Source organism: Pelobates fuscus, chromosome 1, assembly GCF_036172605.1.
Source record: "Pelobates fuscus isolate aPelFus1 chromosome 1, aPelFus1.pri, whole genome shotgun sequence".
NCBI classification, from domain to species: domain Eukaryota; kingdom Metazoa; phylum Chordata; class Amphibia; order Anura; family Pelobatidae; genus Pelobates; species Pelobates fuscus.
Genome location: NC_086317.1, coordinates 301,635,845 through 301,662,393, shown reverse-complemented (window position 1 = coordinate 301,662,393; position 26,549 = coordinate 301,635,845). Strand labels below are relative to the sequence as shown.

Sequence of the window (26,549 nt, the reverse complement as noted above, 5' to 3'; positions counted from 1 at the left end):
AATCAATAATATCAAACTTTTGTTAAACAAATTAAAGGAGTTTGGGACAAAAATACTTGTTATTAATCAATGCCCAAAGCCAGTAGGTATAAAAACAGCCTATGCAAACAAAGAGTGTTTTTAATTACTGTCTAATGCAACAATGTGTGATCCTTTGACTTTCCTTGTGTGCAGACAGGACAGCAGAGAACTCAAGCTCAGTTGCTAGTTATCGATGATGTCCTCAACTGCTATGCATGCCTTCTTGTCCCTTAAAGGAGCGACGGTGTCAAATTGGGGTAGCCCTGTTAAAAATCTCTACTAGCCTGGTCTGGCTGTATCAGAAGAAGTCTATTGATTTTTATACACCATGAAACGTTTAATACAAGCAGGGGCGTTCCTGGAGCATTTGGCATCCGGGGCGGATCTTATATTTGGCACAGACCCCTCCCCTCTCCCCCCCAATTGTAAAATGTAAAAAACACCCACAAATGTAAAAAAAAATGTATTTAGCACTGAGCAGTGTTTGTGTGTTTGAATGTAAGCATGTTTTTGTATGAGGCACACACTTACATTGAACAAATGAAATTAGTAATATTTATGATAACATAATTTAATAGTATCACTCCATTTCCTGGCAGGAAGTAACATTTTCACACCATTGAAAACCCATTTAATTTTGGCAAATGCTTGCTCTGCATGCTGATATTTTATTGTCTGGAACAACTTTAACGTTAAGAATTTTTTTTTTGCAAATTAGCAGAAAACAAACATAAAAAAGCCACGTATGCATATGTTAATTTACTAAGTTCATACATCTTTGAAGGATGCCCTAGGGAACATTTTTGTTGTTGTTTTAATGCATTGTTATCTTTCATGTAAATATATTGTCCAGCTGTTTCATTAAGATCCATGCACGCAAATAACTTATCTTGTCGCTATTTCCCATGTTTTAAGTTTTTGGATCTCCAGCACAAAAAATGGAACAGCTCCAAGCTTGGATTTAGTTTACAAATCAGCAACTGCATGTTCTCTGTGACCTTTTTTTCCAAGTCAGTAATAAGGGAAAAAAGACGCGGGGGGCGGAGCTAACTGCCGAAACGACTGGTCGCATCCTCTGAGAGCTCCGAGAATTAACGGAGAATAAAGCACAAAACCCAACGATTTTTACCCCCCAAAAGGCAAACAACACTGCCCCACTGTAGCAGACTCAACAGCAATGGGCAGGAAAAACAAAAAACCGAAGCAGGACCTGCCTCGACAGGGCACCAGCATAGGGGACCTATGGCGGCGAGCACATGGCGCCCTGGAACCAACTATGGACGCCTACCTCGACGACCTCGACGACTCCGATGAACGACTCTCGGAACAAGAGGGCCCACGCTTACCTGCAATGCAGGAGACAGTGCAACCAAAGACACAGCAGGACACTGCCCCGGTCACAAAGGCCGAAATGAGAGAGCTGCTGGCGGAGCTCTGCCGGAATATCCAAGCGGATGTAGCCGACATGAGGAAAGACATACAAGGCCTCACGAACCGCATGGGTATCGTGGAACAAGACTCCCTCAGCCGCTCGAAGGCCGTAGCCACGCTCCAGCAGGAGGTGAAATCGCTGCAACAGCAGCATCTGAAAATGGAACAGAAAATGGCGGTACTGGAGGACTCGCGCAGAGCCCACAATATAAAAATCCGTGGCATAGCAGAGTCGGTCTCGGACTTGGAACTCCCACACCTCATGAGACGTCTCACAGGCAAAATACTCCAGCCGAAACAAGCTAAAGCAGTGGGCCTAGACGGCATATTCAGAATCCCCAAACCACCAATGGCTCCTTCAGAGGCACCCAGGGACGTGATTGTTAAGTTCCAAAAGCGGCAGGACAAAGACGCGATTCTGATCGCCACCAGGGGAAACACACCATACCCCTTCGAGGACATGGCCCTCTCATTATACGCAGATTTATCCAGGGGAACAATGGCCTGGCGCGCCACCATGAGACCCTTCACCTCCATACTCCGCGCCCATAACATTAAATATCATTGGCGCACACCACACAAGCTACAAGTGTTCCAGGGAGACATCTCATGCCTCATAGCAGACCTGCAGGAGGCTAAAACACAACTGGTTACCTTGGGCCTTCCACCGGACGCTCTGCAGCAATCAAGCATACCCTCCAGACCACACATCTGGAACCCAGCTGACGCTGTGGCTTTTGTCCCAAGGGGATTAAGGACTGTGGCCCCGACCTGATCGCCCTTAGTGGGCCGACTGAGCCGCACTGTTCATATATAACTCTTCCCCACTGTTCTGGGAAATGTATACCTAAGGTTTGAATGTAAGGTTTTGTTTTAAAGTACACTTTACCCCAGCCGCGGACATCCCGCATTCTGTTACACCCCCTCATCCTGCTCAGTTGCTCACCTTCCGTTTATTTTATCTTACAGTCAGATTGAGCACAAGCCCTAGCGGGCGAGACAGACAGTTACCAGAAGGCACCCTATGTGACTCAGCGCTCGTACGTTCTCTATTGTAAATTTCAACCTTGTTTACCGCAACAATATTCATAATGTAAATGCTAATATGCCCATTGTTATTCAGCGACTATTTCAGCTTAAATTATCTTAATCAGATTTACTCTGGCTTGTAGCCCATAGGACACGTGAGGGCATGAATGCTTATATTGGAGCGTTAGAATGTTGCTTTTACTGATCGCCCTTAGTGGGCCGACCGCGCCGCACTATCCACATATATATCTGTCCCACTGTTATGGGAATTGTGCAACTAAGGTTTGAATGTAAGGTTTTGTTTTTAAGTACACTACACCCCAGCCGCGGTCACCCCGCAATCTGTTGCACCCCCTCACCTTGCTCAGTTGTTTACCCTTCGTTCATTTTATATTGCAGCCAGATTGAGCACAGGCCCTAGTGGGCGAGACAGGCAATTACTAGAAGGCACCATTTGTGACCCAGCGCTCGCACGGTCTCTCTTGTAAATTACTACCTTGTTTAACCCAACAAAATTCATAATATAAATGCTGATATGCCCAGTGTTATCCGGCGACTATTTCATCTTAAACTACCTTCATCTGTTTTACTCTGGCTTATAGCCCACGAGAGGTACTAGGGTACTAGCATATTGCTTTCACGGCTTATGTGCAATCTTATCTACCAAAGCTATCAGGATGCTACAGGTATATTTGACCTTTAACTAAGCAATCATCGTTCAGGCATAACTCTGTAACTATTATTACTTTATAAAAAAAAAAAAAAAAGTGCAAGTTCTCAGAGCCACTGCTCCATCTGTTTATGTTCCCCTATTATTTTACGCTGTTGTGGCGCATGACTGTGTTTTGTTTGTACTCACCTGCACAACCAAAATAAAGAATTAAAAAAAAAAAAAAAAAAAGACTATACAAGAATACAAATATTAGTGGGTTTTTTATTCTATATTTATTGGGCTATTTTATATAAGCGTGTCTTAGAAAAGATTTCAGTTGGAATCTGCCTGAAAATGTAGGAACTAGGGATGTCAAATATTATTTTTTATCATTTATTTATTTTTATTTATAAAATAAATTACCAGGATGGATACATTGAGACTTCTCTTGTTTTCAATTATGTCCTGGGTCCACAAAACATTGCATTGTTACATTAGGATACAATATTACAAAAATACAATATACAAACTTTTATATATATATATATATATATATATATATATATATATATATATATATATATATATATATATATATATACAGACACATATATAAATTTAATACAGAACAGGTAAAAAATATATTCAACCATGACAGGAGCATTTTGTGCTGAGGTATAATGCCATAGATCTCTTAAAATATTTTAAATTGAATGAAGATGTGACTGTGTCCCTGAGGTTTTTGCATAATTTCAGTGCTCTGTAGGAAACTGAGGATTGAGACACTTTATTGTGCCCAAGTGTAATATTGTACCTTGAAACATCTTTGTTTTGATCACAGATTTGAAGAACATCTGGGCCTCTGGGCCATAGGACGTGTCAGTCCATCTTCTTTGGTTGGGGTAATGGCTTTCACCTTTGTATGCCAAAGTGGTTTAATTGATTTGAGTGTTTATCTAACTCATTATATGGACTGCATCTTGACCCAAGAAGAGGAAGACTCGGTCTAGGACCAGGTTTGAAAACACTAGTGACAAGAGGTTTTTTTTTTTAATTTTCTTCAGACAAATAAACAATAGAGAATGTTTACAAAACACAGACATTAATGAATATAACCTTACCTGTACAGCATTTTAAACTAACTAGTAAGCTTGATTTTGAAGTCTCAGATACTCCACTATATCAGGAAGCAAAACTGTATTCTAACCATAAGATTTATTTGTTAAATACTGAATTGTGATGAGATAAAAAATGATGTGCAAGTCTTGCTGTAATAGATTCCTATTTATAGAATTTTGATGTAATAGTTGCATAACATATACTTATATACTCATGATGACTTAAAGGGACACTATAGGCAACCAGACCACTTCATCTTTTTGTAATGAAGTGCCCTTGTTCGTTTAACCCTGCAATGTAAAACATTGCTGTTTTAGAGAAACTAGAGTATTTACATTGCAGGGTTAGGACAACCTCTATTGGCTGTCTACCAGACAGCCAGTAGAGGTGCTTGCTGGATTCTAATGGAGGTTAACTCCGTGAAATAACGTTGGATGTCCTCACACATCCAATGTCTTTTAAATCCCCATAGGAAAGTATTAACTATAGGAAAGATCTAATGCGTGCGTAGCGCACACAGTTTGGTATTTCTAATGTTTTTTAATTTAATGTTGAATTAATAAACTCCATAGTTTCCATAACTTTCTATAAAACCTTGAAAACAATAGAAAATGCTGAAACATCTTTATTCATTCAATTTTCCTTGAAATTTACTGGTTGGGGTTTATTGTTTATTTTTGACAATTTTGCATCCCAAACCTTAAAAACATTGATCAACGATAGTATGAGTGATGCATAAACATTAAAAACAATGGTTTTGCACAGCGAGTTCTGTCCTGGAATTTAATAATGTTCAGAATGCAATCTTTCATCTCCTTTCTGGGCTTCAGTCAGTCACACAATAAAGCTATCATCTCCATGCATCTCAGAGTTATGAGCAGTATCCACACCATTGTGTGTGATTAATGGAGAAAAATGGGGAATATATAACTAACTTCCGAGATTGCTACATTGGAGTTTCTTTGTGCTTTTTCATTTGTGTGATTTAGCTTGTGAATGATAGTGCTCAGCTCCCAGCACATGCTGTTCTTGCATGAAACATTCCTTCATTCCCATGGTAGCGATGAAATCATACTCGGCTTTAAAATATAGAGGAATTTACTCAATAGGACGAAAAAAATCTTTCAATAAAAGAGATGCTGTAAAATGCTTTGCTAACAAGTTGAAACAAAAGAATTATATCAAGAAAACACAAGCAAAACCAAGACGGAGATAAAAAAAAAAAAAAATCTATTTTTTTTCTCTTGTAAATATCACAAGATTACAAAAATAGAGAACAAGGCATGTAATGAAATGTATTTATTTTGAAGTAATACCATTATAGCAGAGGATGCCTACAGTTTAGGAACAGTAATGCAAGACTGTTATTAATTAATTATATACAGTACAATATGTTATCATATTTTGTTGTCATCATTTATTTTCTTATTAATGGTTGAGTTTTCTCTCTGTAATGTTAATATTATAATGTATATGTTGTTTTCTGTTACATAAAATAACAAAAGTTGCTACTAAAAAAATAATAATAATATATGCAATATCTCACAGTGAGTACACCCTTCACATTTTTGTAAATATTTTATTATATCTTTTCATGTGACAACACTGAAGAAATGACACTCTGCTACAATGTAAAGTAGTAAGTGTACAGCCTGTATAACAGTGTAAATTTGCTGTCCCCTCAAAATAACTTAACACTATTAGCCATTAATGTCTAAACTGTTGGCAACAAAAGTGAGTGCACCCCTAAGTGGGAATTTCTAAATTGGGCCCAACTAGCCATTTTCCCTCGCCGGTGTCATGTGACTCGTTAGTGTTACAAGGACTCAGGTGTGAATGTGGAGCAGATTTGTTAAATTTGGTGTTATCGCTCTCACACTCTCTCATACTGGTCACTGGAAGTTCAACATGGCACCTCATGGCAAAGAACTCTGAGGATCTAAAAAAAAATATTGTTGCTCGACATAAAGATGGCATAGGCTATAAGAAGATTACCAAGACCCTGAAACTGAGCTGCAGCACGGTGGGCAAGATCATACAGCGGTTTCACAGGACAGGTTCCACTCAGAACAGGCCTCGCCATGGTCGACCAAAGAAGTTGAGTGCACATTCTCAATGTCATATCCAGAGATTGCCTTTGGGAAATAGACAAATGAGTGCTGCCAGCATTGCTGCAGAAGTTGAAGGGGTGGGGTGTCAGCCTGTCAGTGCTCAGACCATACGCCGCACACTCAAATTGGTCTGCCTGGCTGTCATCCCAGAAGGAAACCTCTTCTAAAGATGATGCACAAGAAAGCCTGCAAACAGTTTGCTGAAGACAAGCAGACTAAGGACATGGATTACTGGAACCATGTCCTGTGGTCCGATGAGACCAAGATAAGCTTATTTGGTTCAGGTGGTGTCAAGCGTGTGTGACAGCAACCAAGTGAGGAGTACAAAGACAAGTGTGTCTTGCCTACAGTCAAGCATGGTGGTGGGAGTATCATGGTATGGGCCTGCATGAGTGCTGCCCGCATTGGGGAGCTACAGTTTGTCGAGGGAACCATGAATGCCAACATGTACTGTGACATGCTGAAGCAGAGCATGATCCCCTCCCTTCAGAGACTGTGCTGCAGGGCAGTATTCCAACATGATATCGACCCCAAACACACCTCCAAGATGACCACTACCTTGCTAAAGAAGCTGAAGGTAAAGGTGATGGACTGCCCAAGCATGTCTCCAGACCTAAACCCTATTGAGCATCTGTGGGGCATCCTCAAACAGAAGGTCGGGGAATGCAAGGTCTCTAACATCCACCAGCTCCCTTATGTCATCATGGAGGAGTGGAAGAGGACTACAGTGGCAACCTGTGAAGCTCTGGTGAACTCCATGCCCATGAGGGTTAAGGCAGTGCTGGAAAATAATGGTGATGACACAAAATATTGACACTTTGGGCCCAATTTGGACATTTCCACTTAGGGGTGTACTCACTATTGTTGCCAATGGTTTAGACATTAATGTCTGTGTGTTGTTATTTTGAGGGGACAGCAAATTTAGACTGTTATACTTACTACTTTACATCTAGCAGGGATAGCAAGGTGTTATTTCTTCAGTGTTGTCACATCAAAAGATATAATAAAATATTTTCAAAAATGTGAGTGGTGTACTCACTTTAGTGAGATACTGTGTGTATATATATATATACATACCTTACTTTTCCTTAAACTAATCTAAAATCAAGCAAGTTCTTCTCTTCTCTTATATAATTTGTTCAAATTGTGTGTTTTGTTTGGATATGTCAGTGCTTGTTAGAAATATTATTATTAACACCTTAAGGACCAAACTTCTGGAATAAAGGGGAATCATGACATGTCACACATGTCATGTGTCCTTAAGGGGTTAAGAATAATGTTGATTTAAATAATGTCATTTATAGAGAAATTGTCTATTTGAAAGTGGAATCATTAATCTACGTACTAGAGTGAACTTGGAGATTGTTTCCCTAGGGTACCACATATGTTAATAAGATTCCTGCTTGTACAATTGATCATACTTAAAATGGGTCAGATTGCCCATCATGTCATTACATTTGGCTTTTTGTAACGCTGCAACATTAGATTAAAGGGTAAAAGACCAAGCTGAATGGTTTTGGTTATTAAGGTGCTTGAGCTCATTCGTGATTTGTATGGTACCCCCTACCAAGTCGTAGACAATAGTTCTCACTCATGTTGTAAAGCTGAAGGCTGTAATATAGTAAATGTGAAAATGTCCTGCTGTTTGGCAGTTAGGAATCGTCAAACACAAACAGAAAACCTTTAACTATGTTATTGTAGAATCACGTTGTTGAATTTTTAAAAATGTTTCATTCATTTAAGAGGTTTATCTACCAAAAAAGTGAAGTGAAATGATTTTTAAAAAAATCTATTGTGAAATATAAGGCAAAATAAATGATTTTTTAAAAACAAATCTCCAGCTCAGTATTTTTTTTTTTTCAAAGTTAGCTGTTATGGCTTGAATTTTTCACTTCACTATCCACAATCTACCATTAGTGAAAGAATTAAACCCCAGGGCCCCACTAGTATTTGGGTTGGAATACATATTAAATAGTGACTCATAAATTCCCAATCGCCATTGCTTGGTTACCAAATTAGTAAAAGGTACAAAAACACCTGCACCAGTACACAGTACTACAATACTCTACACCAGAAACCCAAAACATTCCCTGATGAAGTTCTTCTTTAAGAGGGAACTTTGAGAGCATTACTGTGAACCATATAATGAAACGAGCACAGTAATAATGCACTCTGCAGACCGCTAGTTTGGATGGAGAATTCTGGCAGCGTTTGGAATAGCTTCTGTAATAGGTCACTGTTTTGTGCATTACCTCCTCACATTTCACTGCATAAATATTATTCTTTCTGATATAAATGTGTCATAACACTTTACATTTCCAACCAAATAAAATGTCAAGTGTTCAACAACAGTTTTCTGCATATTTTTGTTTGCTTTTTCGCTGACCTTTCATACCGTGTCATTGTAAAAAGCATAGCTGGAACAAATAGTTCAATAACAAAGAAATAACTTTCTTTTATGGACAATAAGTTATTCCCATCAGGTCTGCATTCAACAAATGAAGGCGGCTTGGTTGCTACAGACAAAACAGCCGAAAGATGCCATAATTTGCTACAGAATTAAAGGCATCTCATATCCTAGCACAATTTACATTACACCGTTAGCGATAGCATGAGTCAGCCTTCAGAATGTGCATTTATAAGAAATTATAAGGTAATCACAGTACTATAGCTGTCTTGCACAAATTGCTTTGCTGGGCAGCATCCGTATTTCTTGATTTATGTAATTAATTAATCAATCAATTTATTTAACATTATTTTTTTTACACACACTGCATTATAAATATATTGATGATTTATTACTCTTACTTCAACCTTTCTGAGTTCTAGAAAAAAGAGCTAATGGATGTTAGTTTGTAAGCTCATTTAGACAGGGCCCTGTTCACCTGTTGTTCCAGGATGTTGATCACGTTTTGTTAAAACTTAGCGTCTGCCTTGTTTCCCTATTGTACAGCTCTGCAGAATATGTTGATGTTATATACATAATTGCAATTGTTTGGAACAAGTGCTTGGGAATGTAATCCAGAACAGACACTTGGGAGTCAAATCTAGTGTATGGAGTTATTACGTTAGAGTAGGTGACATGCCTTAGCATAGGTTTATTGTCTTAACAGCAATGCATTTATTGTAATTCTGAATGGAATTCCCAATTGTGGTCAGGCAGATCAGTTAGAAAAAAATGATCTTCAGTCAGTTATCCAGTGTCATTGTCACTGTTTAGTAAATCATTTACAAATTCTCATCTTCTCCTTCAAGTTGACCCCATAAACGTTTCATGAAATGGACATTCTGCAATAAAGATATACTTCTACCTCATACGTGAATACATATTCATTAAAAAAAAAAAAAAAGCTATCTAACAGTGGTTCTTAATCATTTTTTATTGCTCTTAATTGCTTTTTTAGTGGGTTCCAACTGCTTCATATTTAGATCTTAGGTAACTTTACGCAGGACAAGAGACAAGAGGTGGCAATTATTTCCACAGTGTAAAGGAGACCATTCTAAAACTGAGCCAAGGCAAATTATTGTTTTCATAAATTTATATTTTGCACATATTATATTACAGTTGAAGAATGTGCCAGAGTTGTACATAATTTTAACACACTTCCAAATCAGAGGCATAACTAGAATCCACCGGGTCCCGGTGCGGAAATTTCCCTGGGGCCCCTCATACTTGATGTCTCATTCACTCCCCGCCCACCGTCTCATTCCCGTGCCCAGGCTCCCCCATATGTCTCATTCCCTCGACCCTAAAGCCCCTTTACGTGTCTCATTAACTCTTCCCCTCCATTCCCTCCCTCCCTCATCCCCACCATGTTTCCCATACCCTCCTACCCCCAGTCCCTCCGTGTGTCCCATTCCCTCTCCCCTCAATCACTGTTTCCCATACTCTCCTCCCTCCCAGCCCCCTCCATGTGTCCCATACCTACCTCTCTCCCTCTCCCCCCCTCTCCCTCCACTCTTGTGTCCCATTGTTTTCCGCCTCCCCCTCCCTGTGTCCCATATCTACCTCTCTCTCCCCTCCCCTCCATGTGTTCCATTATTCCCTCTCTCCCCCATCCCGACTCTGTGTCCCATTCCTACCTCTCTCTCTCCCTTCGAGGACCAGCATTTCTCTGCCGCGGTTCCTGGTCAGACAGGAAGTGCTCTGTCAGTGAGCAATTCCTGTCAGACCGCTCGGCCACGCTACACACAGGCAGGAGGGGAGCAGCATCGGGGACCGCGGACCCGGGCTGGTGCGGCTGTGCATCAGCTCATAAGTTAACCACGCGACCCACCATGGTAGGTATGCCACTGTTCCTAAGTTTGAGATCTATTGCTCTGCAATATACTAGCTGGTGCATATCTCAGTTGATTATCAGATGTAGAAGTAAATGTGTCCTTTGTGTGTTGTAATGCAGTTAGAAATAATATAAAATCCTCCAAAAGGTTAATGCATGTTCCTAATGTTGTCTAGGCTCTCTCGGCTTCACATAGATTTAACCACCTGTTTTTGCTGTATTATTCTAGTGCCAATTATGATCTCATTCAATTATGTGTGCTGTTATTTGGTTGCATAGCAAACACTACAATGTACTGAACACTATATACAAATTCTGCATGGATGTGATACATTACTTTTCAATTGTATTCTTTAAACCACATCTGCCAGTGCGATTTCCTCAGGGGTGATTGATAATCCGATAGTTATATTTATAATAACTACTGTTCTAGAATCCTCCTATTAACAATATGTTTTACCTGTATATTCATTTGATAGGTTAATAGAATGACTGTCTGCATAAAGAGTTTCTTCTTACAGGAATATTCACTAATCCAAACTAGATGAAGTGGAAAGGTTCTGCTTAGCTTTATTTTCTGCTCTGCTGTGTTTATCTATAGATTTGCAATTCCTTTGTAACTCCTGCACCATTCATTGTTTAGTAAGGATGGCAATAGCACACTCTGCAACATAACTGATACAGTTAGGTACAGTGGTTATGGTGTTCAGAGTGCCCTTTAACATATAAGAGCTACCTGTACTTGTCTATTAAGAATAAAAATATAATAAAGACTGGTTAAAACTAATATCCACTGATGTGTTTGGGAAGACAGCACAAGTTAGCACATTGTAATTTTATAGCGTGATATCTAATCACACAAGCTTTGATTTAGTGAATTGATATCACATTGAAAGTGGCACTGTTAGCTGTTGTCTTTCAGTTTTCCTCTCCTTATGCTCTTTAGATCTTAATGACTACATGCCTCCCATTGCCACTTGCTTTTATATATATATATATATATATATATATATATATATATATATATATATATATATTTATATACCTGAGTACTTCCATTTTGTTCTTCTCTATCCATAATGTCTGCAGTTTGCCTTCCATGGACAGTTTTATAATGTATTTTGCAGAATGAAATTTAGTCCATGAAGCCTCTCGTACCCTCATTTATATTCTGGTTATGATTACCAGCCTGTAGAGGAACACATTTCTCTGGCACAAAATATCACTGATATAAGGCATGTAAATTTGCTGAAAATATAAGCTCACCCCCTGCTTTCAAACAGTACAGGAAGTTCAATGGGTCATATCAGGAAGGAGTGAATGGACTCTCACTTCATTACATTAACAGTCCAATTTACTATATATATAATTAAATACCTTTATTTTAGAAATATGTGACCTTAAATGTATTTAATTTTGTGGGCATTATTCATTTTACATTCTGTTACAATGTTTATTAAAGGGATTTTCTAGTGCCAGGAAAACAAACCTGTTTTCTTGGCACTGTAGAATCCTAGAGTGCCCCCCTCCCTCCCCCATCCCACATCGCTGAAGGGGTTAAACCCCCTTCAGACACTTACCAATATGCGCCGGTGGAGGAGACCTAATGTCCATGTGCGGCCATGGCCGCGCTCGCATTACGATCTCCCCATAGGAAAGCATTATTCAATACTTTCCTATGGAGATTCCGACATCGTTGGAGGTCCTCATGCATACTGTGAGGATGTCCAGCGTCGTTTAAGTGACCAAAAGTCGTCTAAGAACCTGGAAGTCCCTGTTGTGGCTGTCTGGTAGACAGCCACTAGAGGAGGACTTAACCCTGAACGGTGATTATTGCAGTTTATAAAAACTGCAATAATTACACTTGCAGGGTTAAGGGTGATGGAAGTTGGCACCCAGACCACTTCAATGGACTGAAGTGGTCTGTGTGCCCAAAGTGTCCCTTTAAGCTGTACTGTAATGCCTGTACTATAAGTAATGCCTTCAGGATCCTCCCACGTACCTATAAGCACTGACCATTTATATTGGTATATTTTTGTTACATCTACTGTATGTGAAAAAAAATAGCATTTTTACTTTTATACTAACATTTCATATTATGTTTAAAATATTGAAAGATAACTGTATACTGTCTGAAGTTTTTCATTTACTAAGTAAGCAAATAAATGAAAAATACAAACTGTGTAAATATGCATAATTAATATTTTTAAGTTTCTCTGCAAAGCAATCTATATACAGAGTTGATGTATGATGATATGATTATATGCTACATCTCTTGCTTCAGGTTAATAAAAAAATAAATAAAAACAGGAAAAACAGAGGGACAAAAAAATTGGTTAATTTAAACGGCGACTCTAAGCACCAGCAGAACTTTTGCTTAATGCAGCAGCTTTAGTGTATGGATCATGCCCCTTCATTGCTCAATTGTTTGCCATTTAGGCTGCTTAACAGAGCAGGAAATAAGAAATTCTAAATTAAACACCCTATGCAATAAAGGAAACTAAAAGGGAAATGTACTTTTTTTCAGGAAGTTTGTAAGAAGGCTGCGTGGGTTCCAGCAAGGGGCTAGTGCTGCATAATTAAAGTAATATGATCCCTAAATAGGAGCAAATTGAGTATTGAGCCTTTACGAGCATGATCTATACCAGTGTTTTCAAACTTTAGGTTCAAGGCGCCCTTAATATTTCAATATTTTTCCAAGGCGCCCCCCAAAAAAACAGCGCTGCGGCATAGACTGGGCCACTGTTCAGCAGAACTGCTTCCCTGTCAAGGGCGAATGCAAAACCTAATCTCGGGAGGGACACTGGTATATTATTTAAAGAAACAATCCAGGCACAATAACCACTACAGCACTCTGTAGTGGTTATGTGCCAGGAGTGCCGTGGTGCCCTCCCAGGGGAACCTACAGATGTGGCCACTGTAAGGCGTGCCAGTACATCACACCTTCAAAAACCGTTCAGTCTACACAAACCAATATTACCATCACGACCAATGCACTGGTGAACTGCAGCACTACACGCATTATCTATATCATCACATGCGTCTGCGGCACCCAGTACATAGGAAAGACTTTCCAGCAGTTTCGAAGAAGAATTCTCCAACACGTCAACTCCATCAACAATACTGTGACCCCGACACCGGTGTCCAGACACATCAACAACTTCCACGAAGGCAAACCAGAAAACCTAAAATTCCAGGCAATTGAAAGACTCACACCAAACCAAAGGAAAGGAAATTTTAACAAAATCCTTCTACAAAAAGAATCCAAATGGATCTACCTTTTTAAGACATTGGCCCCCTCAGGATTGAATGAAGAATTCAATTACACAGCATTCATTCACTGATGAGCACAATATACTTTCTTTCATGCTATCCAACATTCAGTACCCCTTGGTGCTGCCATGTAACACTTAAATACTTAACTGTTATTATGCATTAAACCCCACCTCTTCTCACATGCATTCCAATATTTCTTAAAATTTGCCACATTACTAACCGCTGGCTGTTATCCCTGGTAGTACATCTCCATGACCATTATATTGTCCTAGGCACTCATACTAGGGATCTTATATTGTCCACGGTAGCATCCTGCTCGGCATCCATATCGGGATTACCATTCCCTAGGCATTACCTTTGCCCTGTATCAATATTGACCTTGCCGAGCCACCGTATTCTCTGAAAGCTACCAATGACGTCATACCGGCGGCCTGTCCAATCGGGACCTGGGGCGGGCTTTTTAAGCTCACTCCGTCCGGGGAGTCAGTTCCCCCTGATGAGCCTGTGTGTTGTGTGAAACGCGCGTCGGGGCTCATGACACTGATCTTACCTGGTGTGATCTGATAACACTAGGTGTGCTACTATATTCCTAGCCACCTCAGCTACGCTTACGCTCCTTCTTCTGACCGTACTGAAGTTGGACTGATAGACTACAGCCGTCTAAGACTCTTATTGCCACTCTGTTCTGATTTAGCCTAGCACTGTTAGCACTATAGACAGGTGCCCTCGAAGGCACAGATTAGGGCATTTGCTACTTTACAACAGATAGTTATTCGAGATTTCTCTTTAGCCGTAGGTGCCCTTGAAGGCACAGCTTAAGGTTCTCTCACTATCTCACTGGGTGCTCTACAAAGGGGCACTACCTTACTGTCTCCTTAACGGTGCTACTGAGACACCTCACCTCGATTAGGGTGACTCTACCTGGCTCTCAACAGACTGCGCAACGATTTTTAATTTATTGATAAGGGGCACACACTTCTGTTTACTCTCCTCTCTCTGCTACTGAAACCGGCACCTACACGGTTAATTGACGACGAGTAACAGTGCTACCCTTGCTACTAATGCCATTTGTTGGCAATTAGTGGATCCTGTCCACTGTGTACCGGACCTAAGCATTTAAACGCACAGACTAATTTACATTTAGTTATTGTGTGATTCTCGGTCCATATATAGGACCGAAGACATTTAAACGCATGACTGACACAGGCTGACTGACGTCTAAGTTACTGTGCTGTTCCCGGTCCATACACAGTATACTGTACACACAGCACCCCTGCGCAAGGACGTATCCAGACACCATTGTGATCATTACCAATTACATTGATTACCGTCCTGACGCTCGGCTGTGCCACTAACTAAACCAGTAACATCTAATACTGTGTGTATATACTAGCTACCTCCGTGTGTATCGGAGTTGTCTATGTACTAGGTGTACTACATTTATTTAGACCTAGAGGTTTTAATAAGACGACTAATTGACTAGTAGCTACTCCATTACCTCTAGGCTCAGACCTTTCGGTTAAGTACACCCTGCTTACTGGTTTAGGGACTTATCCACTTCACCGTTATCCGGTGACTAGCGCCCCAAGTTGTTTGTCTTATGTAAATATACCCTTTATTTTCCTCACTCCCCGTCTGTATATATTCCTCACTTTAGTAGTGTTAAGGCTCAGTCATCCGTTTCTGCCCCAGTTATCCATCACTGAGGCAGCGATGACCACTGATTGTTTTATTTTTAGTGCGTGTGTTAAGTACTCTAATTAATTAAAGACCTATTTCTTTTACCTTCTCTGAGATTTTTTCTAATACCATACAGGGACAGTACCTTCCTCCTTTTTCTTTGTACCAATTTACTTAGGGTTATCCCCTCATCTGTCCCTCAGACTCCACCTACACTTCTATAGGGCCCACCTCTCAAAATTACTGGTATATTATTTAAAGAAACAATCCAGGCACAATAACCACTACAGCACTCTGTAGTGGTTATGTGCCAGGAGTGCCGTGGTGCCCTCCCAGGGTAAGTAGTCAAACAGTTTAAGAACAGTTTGACAACTTACCTGGGGTCTGCCGGGATATGGGCTGTAGTAGGGGATAGGTGTAGTAATGTGTGTGTGTGTGAGGGGTGCAGTGTGTGTGTGTGAGGGGTGCAGTGTGTGTTTGTGTGAGAAGTGCAGTGTGTGTATGGGGGGCATTGTTTTTGTGAAGGATGTATTGTGTGTGTGTGAAGGATGTAGTGTATGTGAGGAGTGCATTGTGTGTGTGTGTGTGTTTGTTTGAAGGGTGCAGTGTGTGTGTGGAGTACAGTGTATGTTTTGGGGGCAGTGTGTGTATGGAGGGGTACAGTGTGTGTGTGTCAGGGGGAGGAGTGTTTGAGGGGGCAGTGTGTGTGTGTGTGGGCAATGTGTGTGAAGGGTACAGTGTGTGTGGGAGGGGTACAGTGTGTGTGTGTGTATATGGGGGCAGTGTGTGTATGGGGGGGTGTCTGTATATAGGGGCAGTGTGTGTGAGGAGTACAGTGTGTGTGTGTGTATGGGGCAGTATGTGTGAGGGGTACAGTGTGTGTTTATGGGGGGCAGTGTGTGTGTGAAGGGCAGTGTGCGTGTATGGGGCAGTGGGAGTGTATAGGGGGAACTAGTGTGGGTATGTGAGAGTAGGAGGGTTGATTACACATACTTTCATAAACTTTTTTTATGAAATAATTTTAAAATAAATTAAAAAAAAATATTTGTATATTCCCGCCTCCCTTCCTACCTTTGCCTGGGTGGGGGGAACAGTACAAGACAATCCCTGGTGGTCCTGTGGGGAGGCCTGGGTGGTCCAAGTGGTGAGAGTGAACTCTAGCAGCTCTTGAGGCTAGAGTTCACTCTCGCTGGTTAGAGCTGCCCCGGTTCCTCTCTCCACCCCTCCCTCCCCTACCGGCTGCAGCATTACAGTGCTAGCAGGCGGTGAGGAAGATCTCTGATCTCCCCTACAGTTCTGCAGAGCTGTCAGGAGAGAGCGAGGCACAGTTCCTGGTGCTATGACTATAACACCAGGGAAACATTTTGCGGCGCCCCGTTTAGAATGTCCTTTTCAAGACATTACCTGCAAAGAGTCAGAGCCACTTTAAAAAGAGGAGACAAAGTATTGTGACGTGTTTAAGTACATTTTAAGTAACAGCTGGTAATACATCAGCAAATTGCTGTATAGTGGATTCATAGTTCAGTCAAAATGGCTACTTTGAGCAGGATGGAGAAGATTCCTGTAAATCATGGATACCCAAAAGGTAGATCCCCCGATGTTTTAAAACTACAAGTCTCCTGATGATTTGTCATACTAAATACACACAAATGACCATGGGAGCAGTATTTCTATATTATCAAACCAACTAGACACCATATTATAAATGCTGAATATACTGGAGCTGAGACAAAAGACAAAATAGTAAATAAAGTAAAAAAATTGCCTGTTTTAAAGAAATATCTGTTTGATTGTGATGCTGCTTTAGCTATGGGAGTTTCTCTTGGCAGTTGTTTTTTTCCAGTGATAACCATTCACAGTTGCTAAAATGAGTGAAAACGTCTCCTTGAATCAGGCTAAACCATCTGGTTTTACTAGAAATGAAAGCTTGCTGGCAAGTACTTGGTAGCATTAGTCTGGAGAATGATTTAATGGGGAATCATGGTCATTGTAAGATTAAGAAATGTGATCAGCTTTTGGATGAATAATTGACAGACATGTGTGGCGCTGGCTGCAATAGCAGTTCCATGTTGGGAAGGGCAGCTGGTTACACGACATTCTAGTAAAATATTACAGTTGCTTACCGACACTAATTCCAGCATTGTTTGGAGCATTGTTAATTAGTACTGGTGGTTTGAGTACTGTAGACTGTATCACACTCATCACATACATAGCAGTAAAATATTTGTGCTAGATGACTGATATTTACTGAAATATAGAAATATTATTTGAATAAACTATTTCTGGAAAGTGGATAGTGATATTTAACAATACAAGTCATAGTTTAGTTCTGGTGTCTAAGGCCTGTCCCTTCAGGCTTTCCAATGTTTTTATGTTTTAATGTTCAGAGAAAAGGTAGTGTTTACATTGATACCCTGTATGCATTGATTGCATGATTTCCAATGGAAAGCATTGGATTGTCTAAGATCATCAAAACTGATTATCTCAGTCATGGAGGCAGAGTCAGAAGGGATCAGCCGCTGCAAGCCAGCACAGCTTCGGAGAAAAGGTGAGTAAAATTACCTTTTCAAATCGAGGGATCTAAACAGCCACACAGGCACTATAGTGTCCGGAATACATGGTTTTATTCCTGAGTCTATAGTGTTCCTTTAATGTACTCCTTATGAAATACCACTATCTGAGAAGGTCTGGAGAGAAAACATGACCCTTGGGGAGTAAGTGGTAACATGAGGTTAAATTTTTATTTTTTATTTTTTAAACAACCACATTATAATGATGATAATAACATACAAGCATGTGGCACTGTGAAGTGTTATTCAAGAGACTTCATCAAATTCCACAGCAATATGTTATCTACATTTCTACAAAATCTATTTTTATACAGAGTGTAGATTAATTTGATGAGGATCGCTGTAGTGAGACTAACACATTCCCAGAGCCGGTTTACCCTGTGGGCCTCTGTCTGAGAAGGTCTGTCTTGAGCTTTGGATTTGAGCAGGCCCTCCTCAGGCCAAAAGGGATATCCTAAGATGCACATTGGTAAAGGAACATGGTCTGTATCAATATTAAGAGCACCATCACACACACCCTCCAGTGTTCCTACATGACTCAGAGAAGAACAGGCGGTCAACTGAGCGCCAGAACCATAAGAGCACTCTTAAAGTGCAAATATTGGTTCAGATAATGGAGCTCCTCCACTGGGCCACCAGGAATGGTAAGCAGGAGGAAGGAATACACACATATTGCTACAACACTCAAAATCCATTACGCAAATAACACTCAGCCACACTCAGACTCCCTTACACATTCACAATTCAGTCGCCACAGAAAAACACTCAACCTCTCCTCATAAACCTCTCACACACACAACACTTAACCACTGCATACACACACACCACTTACAGAGTCCAGGGCTCTAGAACCGGGCTTCAATCTGGAACCCTGCTTTGGGCCCTGGCAACCTTATTTCAGCTCTGCAAATACCATATTAACAATTCACACTAGAGTAGTAGAGAAGAAACATTACTTTTGCTGCTAAGTGGGTTATGGTGTCTGTAGGGACATGACTATTAATATATTAATCCTCTTTTTATAAGTATTTATGTTCTGCACCCATTAGGATCAGTTAATACGGTTAATGTTTCCATGATCAATTGATGATTTTAATCTCCCACTCATCATAAATGTATAGTGTTCAGTGTTCAGGCTGAAATTCTACAATTTGTTATAATGGGTCTGATGTTTTGAATGTACTGAGATTTTAAATTAATATAGATTTTAAGTAGACATTTGGTTGAATAATGTGAATAGATATTAGCATACGCGTGTCTTGTGTAAGTAATAGCAGATAGCTCTTCTCAATTAATGCACAGGTTGAATTTAGATGTGTTTTAACCCTTTAGATTAGCCACAAAGAATGCACTGATTGATGTGTATATCATTCAGGAACAAAAAAGGTAAATCATTAATATGACAACACAACGATCGCATATATATACACATAAATGCAAAACTAACTTGTTCACACTATTATTTCAATAATATTGAGCTATCTTGGAATATCCCGGTAAATCGCTCACCCAGTGTTTTCATATTCAAATCTTTCTCACGGTGACTACGATTTCATTAAACATGTTTACTTTATTTTTAATTTAGCCAAGAAAGTAAGAAATATAACAAAATAACATACTCAAGGAACATATAGAACACACTCTGAGAAATACGAAATATTGTTGTATTAAAAACATGCTACACACATGCATCGTGCAGTAAAATACTTATTTTACACATACCCATATAATTTATGTGCTCCAGTACTTTATCTTTCATGTGGTTAGTTTTCATGCCACTTGAGGGATCCACTATAGATGTTCCGACAAATTGCACTATGAGACTTATTTAATTTATTTTCTTTTTTTTTCCCCCCTTAATGTCCCCCTTCTGCACTCAGCTGAACGAGACAGCAAAACAGCTCATTGAGAAGGACAAGACGAGCATTTCTTCAGTACCAGTCTATGATGTCCCTGTATCATTTGATGCCAACTTGGTAGTCAGTGTGACTAAAAGCCCTACTTTAAACAGTTCTGGAGTGGTCAATGCTAACCAGAGGCATGTCGACATCAAGAGGAATACCAAGAAACGCCACTCCTTCACCGCCCTCAGTATGACGCACAAATCCTCCCATGCCATGAATAATAGGCACTCCATGGAAATTAGTGCTCCTGTTTTGATCAGTTCTAGTGATCCCCGTGCTGCTGCCAGAATCGGAGGCTTGACTCAACTTTCATCCAGTGCTCCAGTCCAGGTAAACTTTTACAGAGTCGCAGGATGAGGGTATGGATGTACAAATTACTTCCCCCTTTTTTAAGACATACGTTATTTATTGGCATACCTGCTGAATTTGACAACTCTGTGAAAGTGGACAAGTCCCCCTAAAATTATTCACTATTAATCATTAGAACATAAAGGGTTTTACCAGTTTTAAGAAAACAAAAACAATCTCACCACCTTTTCAGTAATGAACATGGTGCAGTGTTAAAATATTAGTAATACATTTCATTTCATTACGTATTGTCATTTTGTGTATACACCATACTCGCATACATTGTCATTTCCTGATCATGCTTCTAACCGTCAAACTAGGAATTAGAAATGTCATATCATGAGTTTGATGCAAACAACAGCAAAAAATAGACGAGCAGGCCATCGAACATTGGGGAAGCCCATCCCAAATACATAACCAACATAAAAAGTGGAAGTCGGTTTATGGACATTGGGTAATGGTTTCCAACCATATACCTTGTTTCTTAGCACTTCTACGTTTTTGTTGAATGTCATTAAAGTTGTTCCTAAAATATCTTAAACTGCTGAACTTTTTATGTTCTCATGGTTAATGTGGCTCTTTTGAATTAGATTTTTACATTATCGAAATGTATATGACTTGTATGTATCAATGTGCTAGGCTAGTATATTTCTCTTACATACAAAGTCTGAATTACTCTTTTATGTCCTTTTTTTCCGAGTTTTCCCTTTGCATGGTTCCCACTTACTAACTATAATTCTAATATTTTAAGAACTTTTATAAGCGTCTGCATATTGCCCTTATTTTGACAGCAACAGCAGGAGCACACTATTACAAAATATCCAGCTTGTTATTCATGGCTTATGGATGGTTTAAAAGTTACAAAACAAAATAACAACTAATATGAATGCAAATCATCTAAGCATGTGATTTCTAAAACTTTACTAACAATTTAATCTATTTCAGATATAATACATGCTCATCTAGAGGCAATCTAGGTCAATAGGCATAATTAAGCTCTTTGCCCCTAAAAGTGTATGTTATATACATTAAGTAGTATACTTTAGATTGTTATCTTATTTCTGTGTGTCAATGTCATTTGGTGGTTGTGTGTTTAATGTTAGTGTGACTAAAGGTGTAAAAAGAGTATGATGTCCTTGTGTGAAAATGTCTGTTTTTCCATGTGGAGTGAATGCATATTTTTGTTTGTAGTTTCATTGTAAATCCATATGTGCATTTCTAAGTGCAAAAAAATTATGTTGAATGTTTTCTCTGTGTGAACAGTGAATACATGCATGTGCTTTTCTATGAAGAATGTTTTGAGGGTAGTCAGTATAATTGCATATATGTATTTGTTTGTAATGTGAGGTTAAATGTGTCTATGTGTGCATGTTGAGTGTGAATGTGTGAATGTGAATGTGTGAATGTGAATGTGTGCATGTTGAGTGTACATGTGTATGAGGTTAATGTCTGTATATATGTGTACTGTCAGTGTCAATGAATGTATACCAATACACAGTATAAATCTGTGTAATTTTGTATATTGATTTTTTCATTATGGATTCACTAACACCCTTGAAGGGGCACTTCAAGCACAATGACCACTACAGCTTATTAAATTCTTGCTGTTCTTGTAAGTTTTGCCTTGTCCTATCCTACACTTGTCTTTCCACTGACAATATATAGGGAATATAAGGCTCCTTACTGGCCATCCAAGTGTTTGCATGATGTGAGAATGTATACCCTGCTACTTAAAGGACCACTATAGGTACCCAGACCACTTCAGCTCAATGAAGTGGTCTGGGTGCCAGGTCCCTCTAGTTTTAACCCAGCAGCTGAAAACATAGCAGGCGCTTCCGTGATTCTCACTGTGAAAATCACAGTGAGAAGATGCTGGACATCCATAGGAAAGCAGTAATATGTAATGCTTTCATATGGGCTGTTTGAATACGCGCGCGGCTCTTGCCGTGCATGCGCAGTCGGAACTGACATTGGCAGGGGGTGGAGAGATCCCCAGCACAGAGGGAGCCCGGCGCTGTAGAAAGGTAAGTGGCTGAAGGGGTTTTAACACCATCAGCCCAGCGGGAGGGGGGCCCTGACTGTGGGGGTGGGACCTAATGACCCTATAGTGCCAGTTTGTTTTCCTAGAGTTTGTTTTCCTGGCACTATAGTGCTCCTTTAACCCCTTAAGGACCGAACTGTTTTTGCGATGTTATACATTTGCGACCAGGCATCTTTTTACACTTTTGTGGTGTTTGTGTTTAGCTGTAATTTTCCGCTCTCTCATTTACTGTTCCCATACAAATTATATATTGTTTTTTTCAGGTCAAAAGGGGCTTTCTTACATACCATTATTTATATAATCTCATGTAATTTATTTTTTTTTTAAATGAAAAAATATGATGGAAAAATTGAAAAAAATACATGTTTTTTTACTTTTACGTGAAAAATCTTTTACTCATCTACAAAAGTGAATGAAAAAAACTGCTAAATAGATTCAAAATTTTGTCCTGAGTTTAAAAATACCCAGTGTTTACGTGCTTTTATGCTATTTTTTTGCATGTTATAGGGCTATAAGTACAAGTAGGATATTGCGGTTTCAAAACATACATTTTTAAAATTTATCAATAGTCACATTGTAACACTATTATCTGTCACAAATCTCTGAATAACACCCACCTGTACAATTTTTTTTTTAAAGTAGACAACCCACGGTATTCAATATGGGGTATGTCCAGACTTTTTTAGTAACCACTTAGTCGCAAACACTGGCCAAAGTTAGCGTTCATATTTGTTTGTGTGTGAAAAAAGTAAAAAACTAAATTGAACGCTAATTTTGGCCAGTGTTTGTGACTAAGTGGTTACTAAAAAAAGACTGGACATACCCCATTTGCAATACCTTGGGTTGACTTCTTTTGCAAATGGTATGCCATCATGGGGGTAATTCTCATTCCTGGGCTACCATATGTTCTCAAAGGCAACGTAACCAACCTGGTCATTTTCAATGTAAAAATATTTAACCCATATATTTGACCCTGTAACTTTCAAAAACGCTATAAAACCTGTACATGGGGGGTACTGTTATACTCAGGAGACTTTGCTGAACACAAATATTAGTGTTTCAAAACTGGAAAACGTATCACAACAATTATATCATCAGTAAAAGTGCTGTTTGTGTGTGAAAAATGCAAAAAAGTCACTTTCACTGACAATATCATCGCTGTGATATGCTTTACTGTTTTGAATCACTAATATTTGTGTTCAGCAAAGTCTCCCGAGTAAAATAGTAGCCACCATGTTCAGGTTTTACGTTACAGGGTAAAATACAGTGCTAGCAAATTAAATTCTCTGGACTTTCGGCCTGGGTTGGCAGGCAGGTCCCTCAAATTGCAATCAATAATATTAATTAATTATGTAAAAATATTACATAAATACTCACGTAGAATTTAAATATATAAGCATATTTATATAGTTGAAGTCTACGTGTATATTTATATAATTTTTTATGTAATTTTGTATATGGACATATGTATATTTCGTATTATTTTTATTTATTTATATATACATAGATATATATACAATTTCATTCTAAGTGTATTTTGATATAAATATATATATATATTAATATCAAAATACAGTTAGTATAAAATTTCATATAGATATATATATTTTTTTACATTGTTATTATTATTTTTAAATGTTTTAATTTAATTTAAATTACTTATTATTTGTATTTTATAATAATATATATACAATATATATAGTTATTATATATATTATATATATATACGTGTGTAATTTAATTATAAGTGTATTTTTATATTAATATATGTACATATTAATATAAAAATACACTTAGTATGACATTATATATATATGATATATAGACAGGCAGTCCCCCTGCAGGCAGACACATGGACACCTATTGTGACCATGTGATCGCTCTGTTGAGCGATCACATGGCCCCAGGGGTCCTAATCCGCCATGGGGAGACTGTCTGGGCGATTGGGTAAGTAACTAAGACCGTTAGGACCCAAACGACGGCGATTGGGTAAGTAACTAAGACCGTTAGGACGGTTCAGGACCGTCAACGGTCGGTAATGCAAAAATGCTTCCTTAAGGAGTTAAAGGGACACTCCAGACCCATAAAGCACTGAAAGCACCTTAGGTTGCTGAAACAGATTATGTTGTGTCCTCTTCATTTTGCAAAAAGTGCAGATTCCAATAGAAATTGACACTTTTATGAATTTACTTACACCCTTGGCTTTCAATCAGACAACAGGTCATGTTACTTCCTGCAAACAAAAACGATATTACAATTAAAATCGATCTAAGTTTTTTAAAAATGCACTCACAGTGTATTGAAGAAAATGCACCTTGGGGTGCCTCCCCTGGTATAGGGGGGCAATCACTTACTTTAGGTTCCTCCAGGTGCAGGACTGGTCCACAATAAATTTCAGAGAGTCAGGAAATTCAGATCCGTGAAAAATGTATTTGGTACAAAAATTATGATAAAAACAAGATATATTTTTTATATTTTATATTATTTTTATCATTATTTTGTACCAAATAAATTTTTCACGGAGCTGAATTTCCTGACTCTCTGAAATTTATTGTGGACCAGTCCTGCACCTGGAGGAACCTAAAGGAGGTGATAGTTGCCTCCCTATACCAGGGGAGGCACCCCAAGGCGCATTTTCCTTAACACACTGTGAGTGCATTTTTAAAAAGCGTAGATACATTGTATCCAACTGTGTTACACTATGTTTGGTTTATTTATTCTTTTTTAGATGTCTAGCTGACTCCCAAATATCGTTTTTGTTTGCATGTTAAAAGAGTGGTGATTTAGGAATACCACCTGGGAAGCTACATCTCATTGGAAGTTAAGTACCTTTTGCTGTATATTTTTTGTTTTTTTGTAGAGCTATATACATGTTACTTCCTTGTCTGTTAAGCTCAGTGGAGCTAAACTCAACAGGTAGCAATTGCCCAGTGCACCTGCCTTGCAAATACTTCTCATTGAGCTGCATTGGGAAGTCTATGATTGGACAGCTAGGGAACTCTAGGCCGAGTTATAAGGGGAGGGCTTGCAAAGGCAGTAGACAAGAGAAATGCATGTTTTACAAGATGTTTTTAGATATAACCCTAATGGAAAAAATGCATAATTAAATGTATGCATTTTCAATGGGGTATATCTACTAAACAGGGATTTTTATTTATTTTGTGTTTTGGTAATGGAGTGTCCCTTTAAGTCAGTTGAGGAGATGTGCTGCACCGACCTAGGTGTGGAAGTATGCTGTGTGCATGCTCATACTACAGACCCAGAACATGAAGGAGATTACCTTGAAAAGTGTGAGCATGCTCATCTCACTCAGATTTAAGACCGTTTAGAGGGGAAGCTAGAAATCGAAATGGAAAGATTTACAAGTTTTCTGGAACAGCCTTCTAGTGCTCCTAGTCCTAGTGAAATATTTGTACCAATTTGTATTTCATTTTTGCTTGAAGTATTACCCCAACACTTTCATAAAATACTTTAAAACATTTTAAATTCCCAATTGACCCCCAAAACAAAAGAGCAAATATCTCTGTATGTGCAGCATTTCTTATCTCTGTATGTGCAGTGTTTTATATCTCTGTATGTGCAGCAGGGCTCGAGTCCTGCAGGAACGCGTGGGAACGGCGTTCCTGCACTTTTTCCACAGCAGGAACGCCGTTCCCATTACTAGTCCTGCAGGACCCAGGGCTGGCACAAGCGGCTGCCAGAGCAGGGGGAGGACAAATCCGAATCCCCTGCCTCTGACTGGGGACTCGGATTTTTAAACTCACCTCTCCCCCTGCAGTCAGAGGAGTCGTCCGGCCTCTCCTGATAATGTCAGTAGGAGGGGGCGTGACTTTCTCTGCTCTTCTCACAGGACCGCTGGGGAGCAGAGGAAGTCACGCCCCCTCCTCCTGACATCATCAGGAGAGGCCGGATGACTCCACTGGCTGCAGGTTCCAGATCCTGTCCCACCCCTCCTGGCCCAAGGTAAGCCTCAGGGAGGGGGGAAGGCACTTTAGTTTTTTTTTTGTTTGTTTTTTTTATCAGTTTCCTGAGTCCCTGTCCCCTTATTTAAGGCCCAGTCCCCCCTCCTCAGTTCCTTACCCCCTCC

The 26,549-nt window shown here is 39.4% G+C and overlaps 1 protein-coding gene across 2 annotated transcripts in view; it reads left to right on the top strand.

Moving 5' to 3' along the window:
• Window positions 1–26,549, top strand: part of SH3RF3 (SH3 domain containing ring finger 3) — a 495,467-nt gene that overhangs the window by 334,109 nt on the left and 134,809 nt on the right. The window contains exon 4 of one of the 2 annotated variants that reach the window (XM_063458008.1): window positions 20,050–20,403. The exons of the other annotated variant lie outside the window; for it this stretch is intronic. Coding sequence (XP_063314078.1) covers window positions 20,050–20,403 — 354 coding nt within the window. The remainder of the gene's footprint in view (window positions 1–20,049; window positions 20,404–26,549) is intronic. 2 annotated transcript variants of the gene reach the window in all.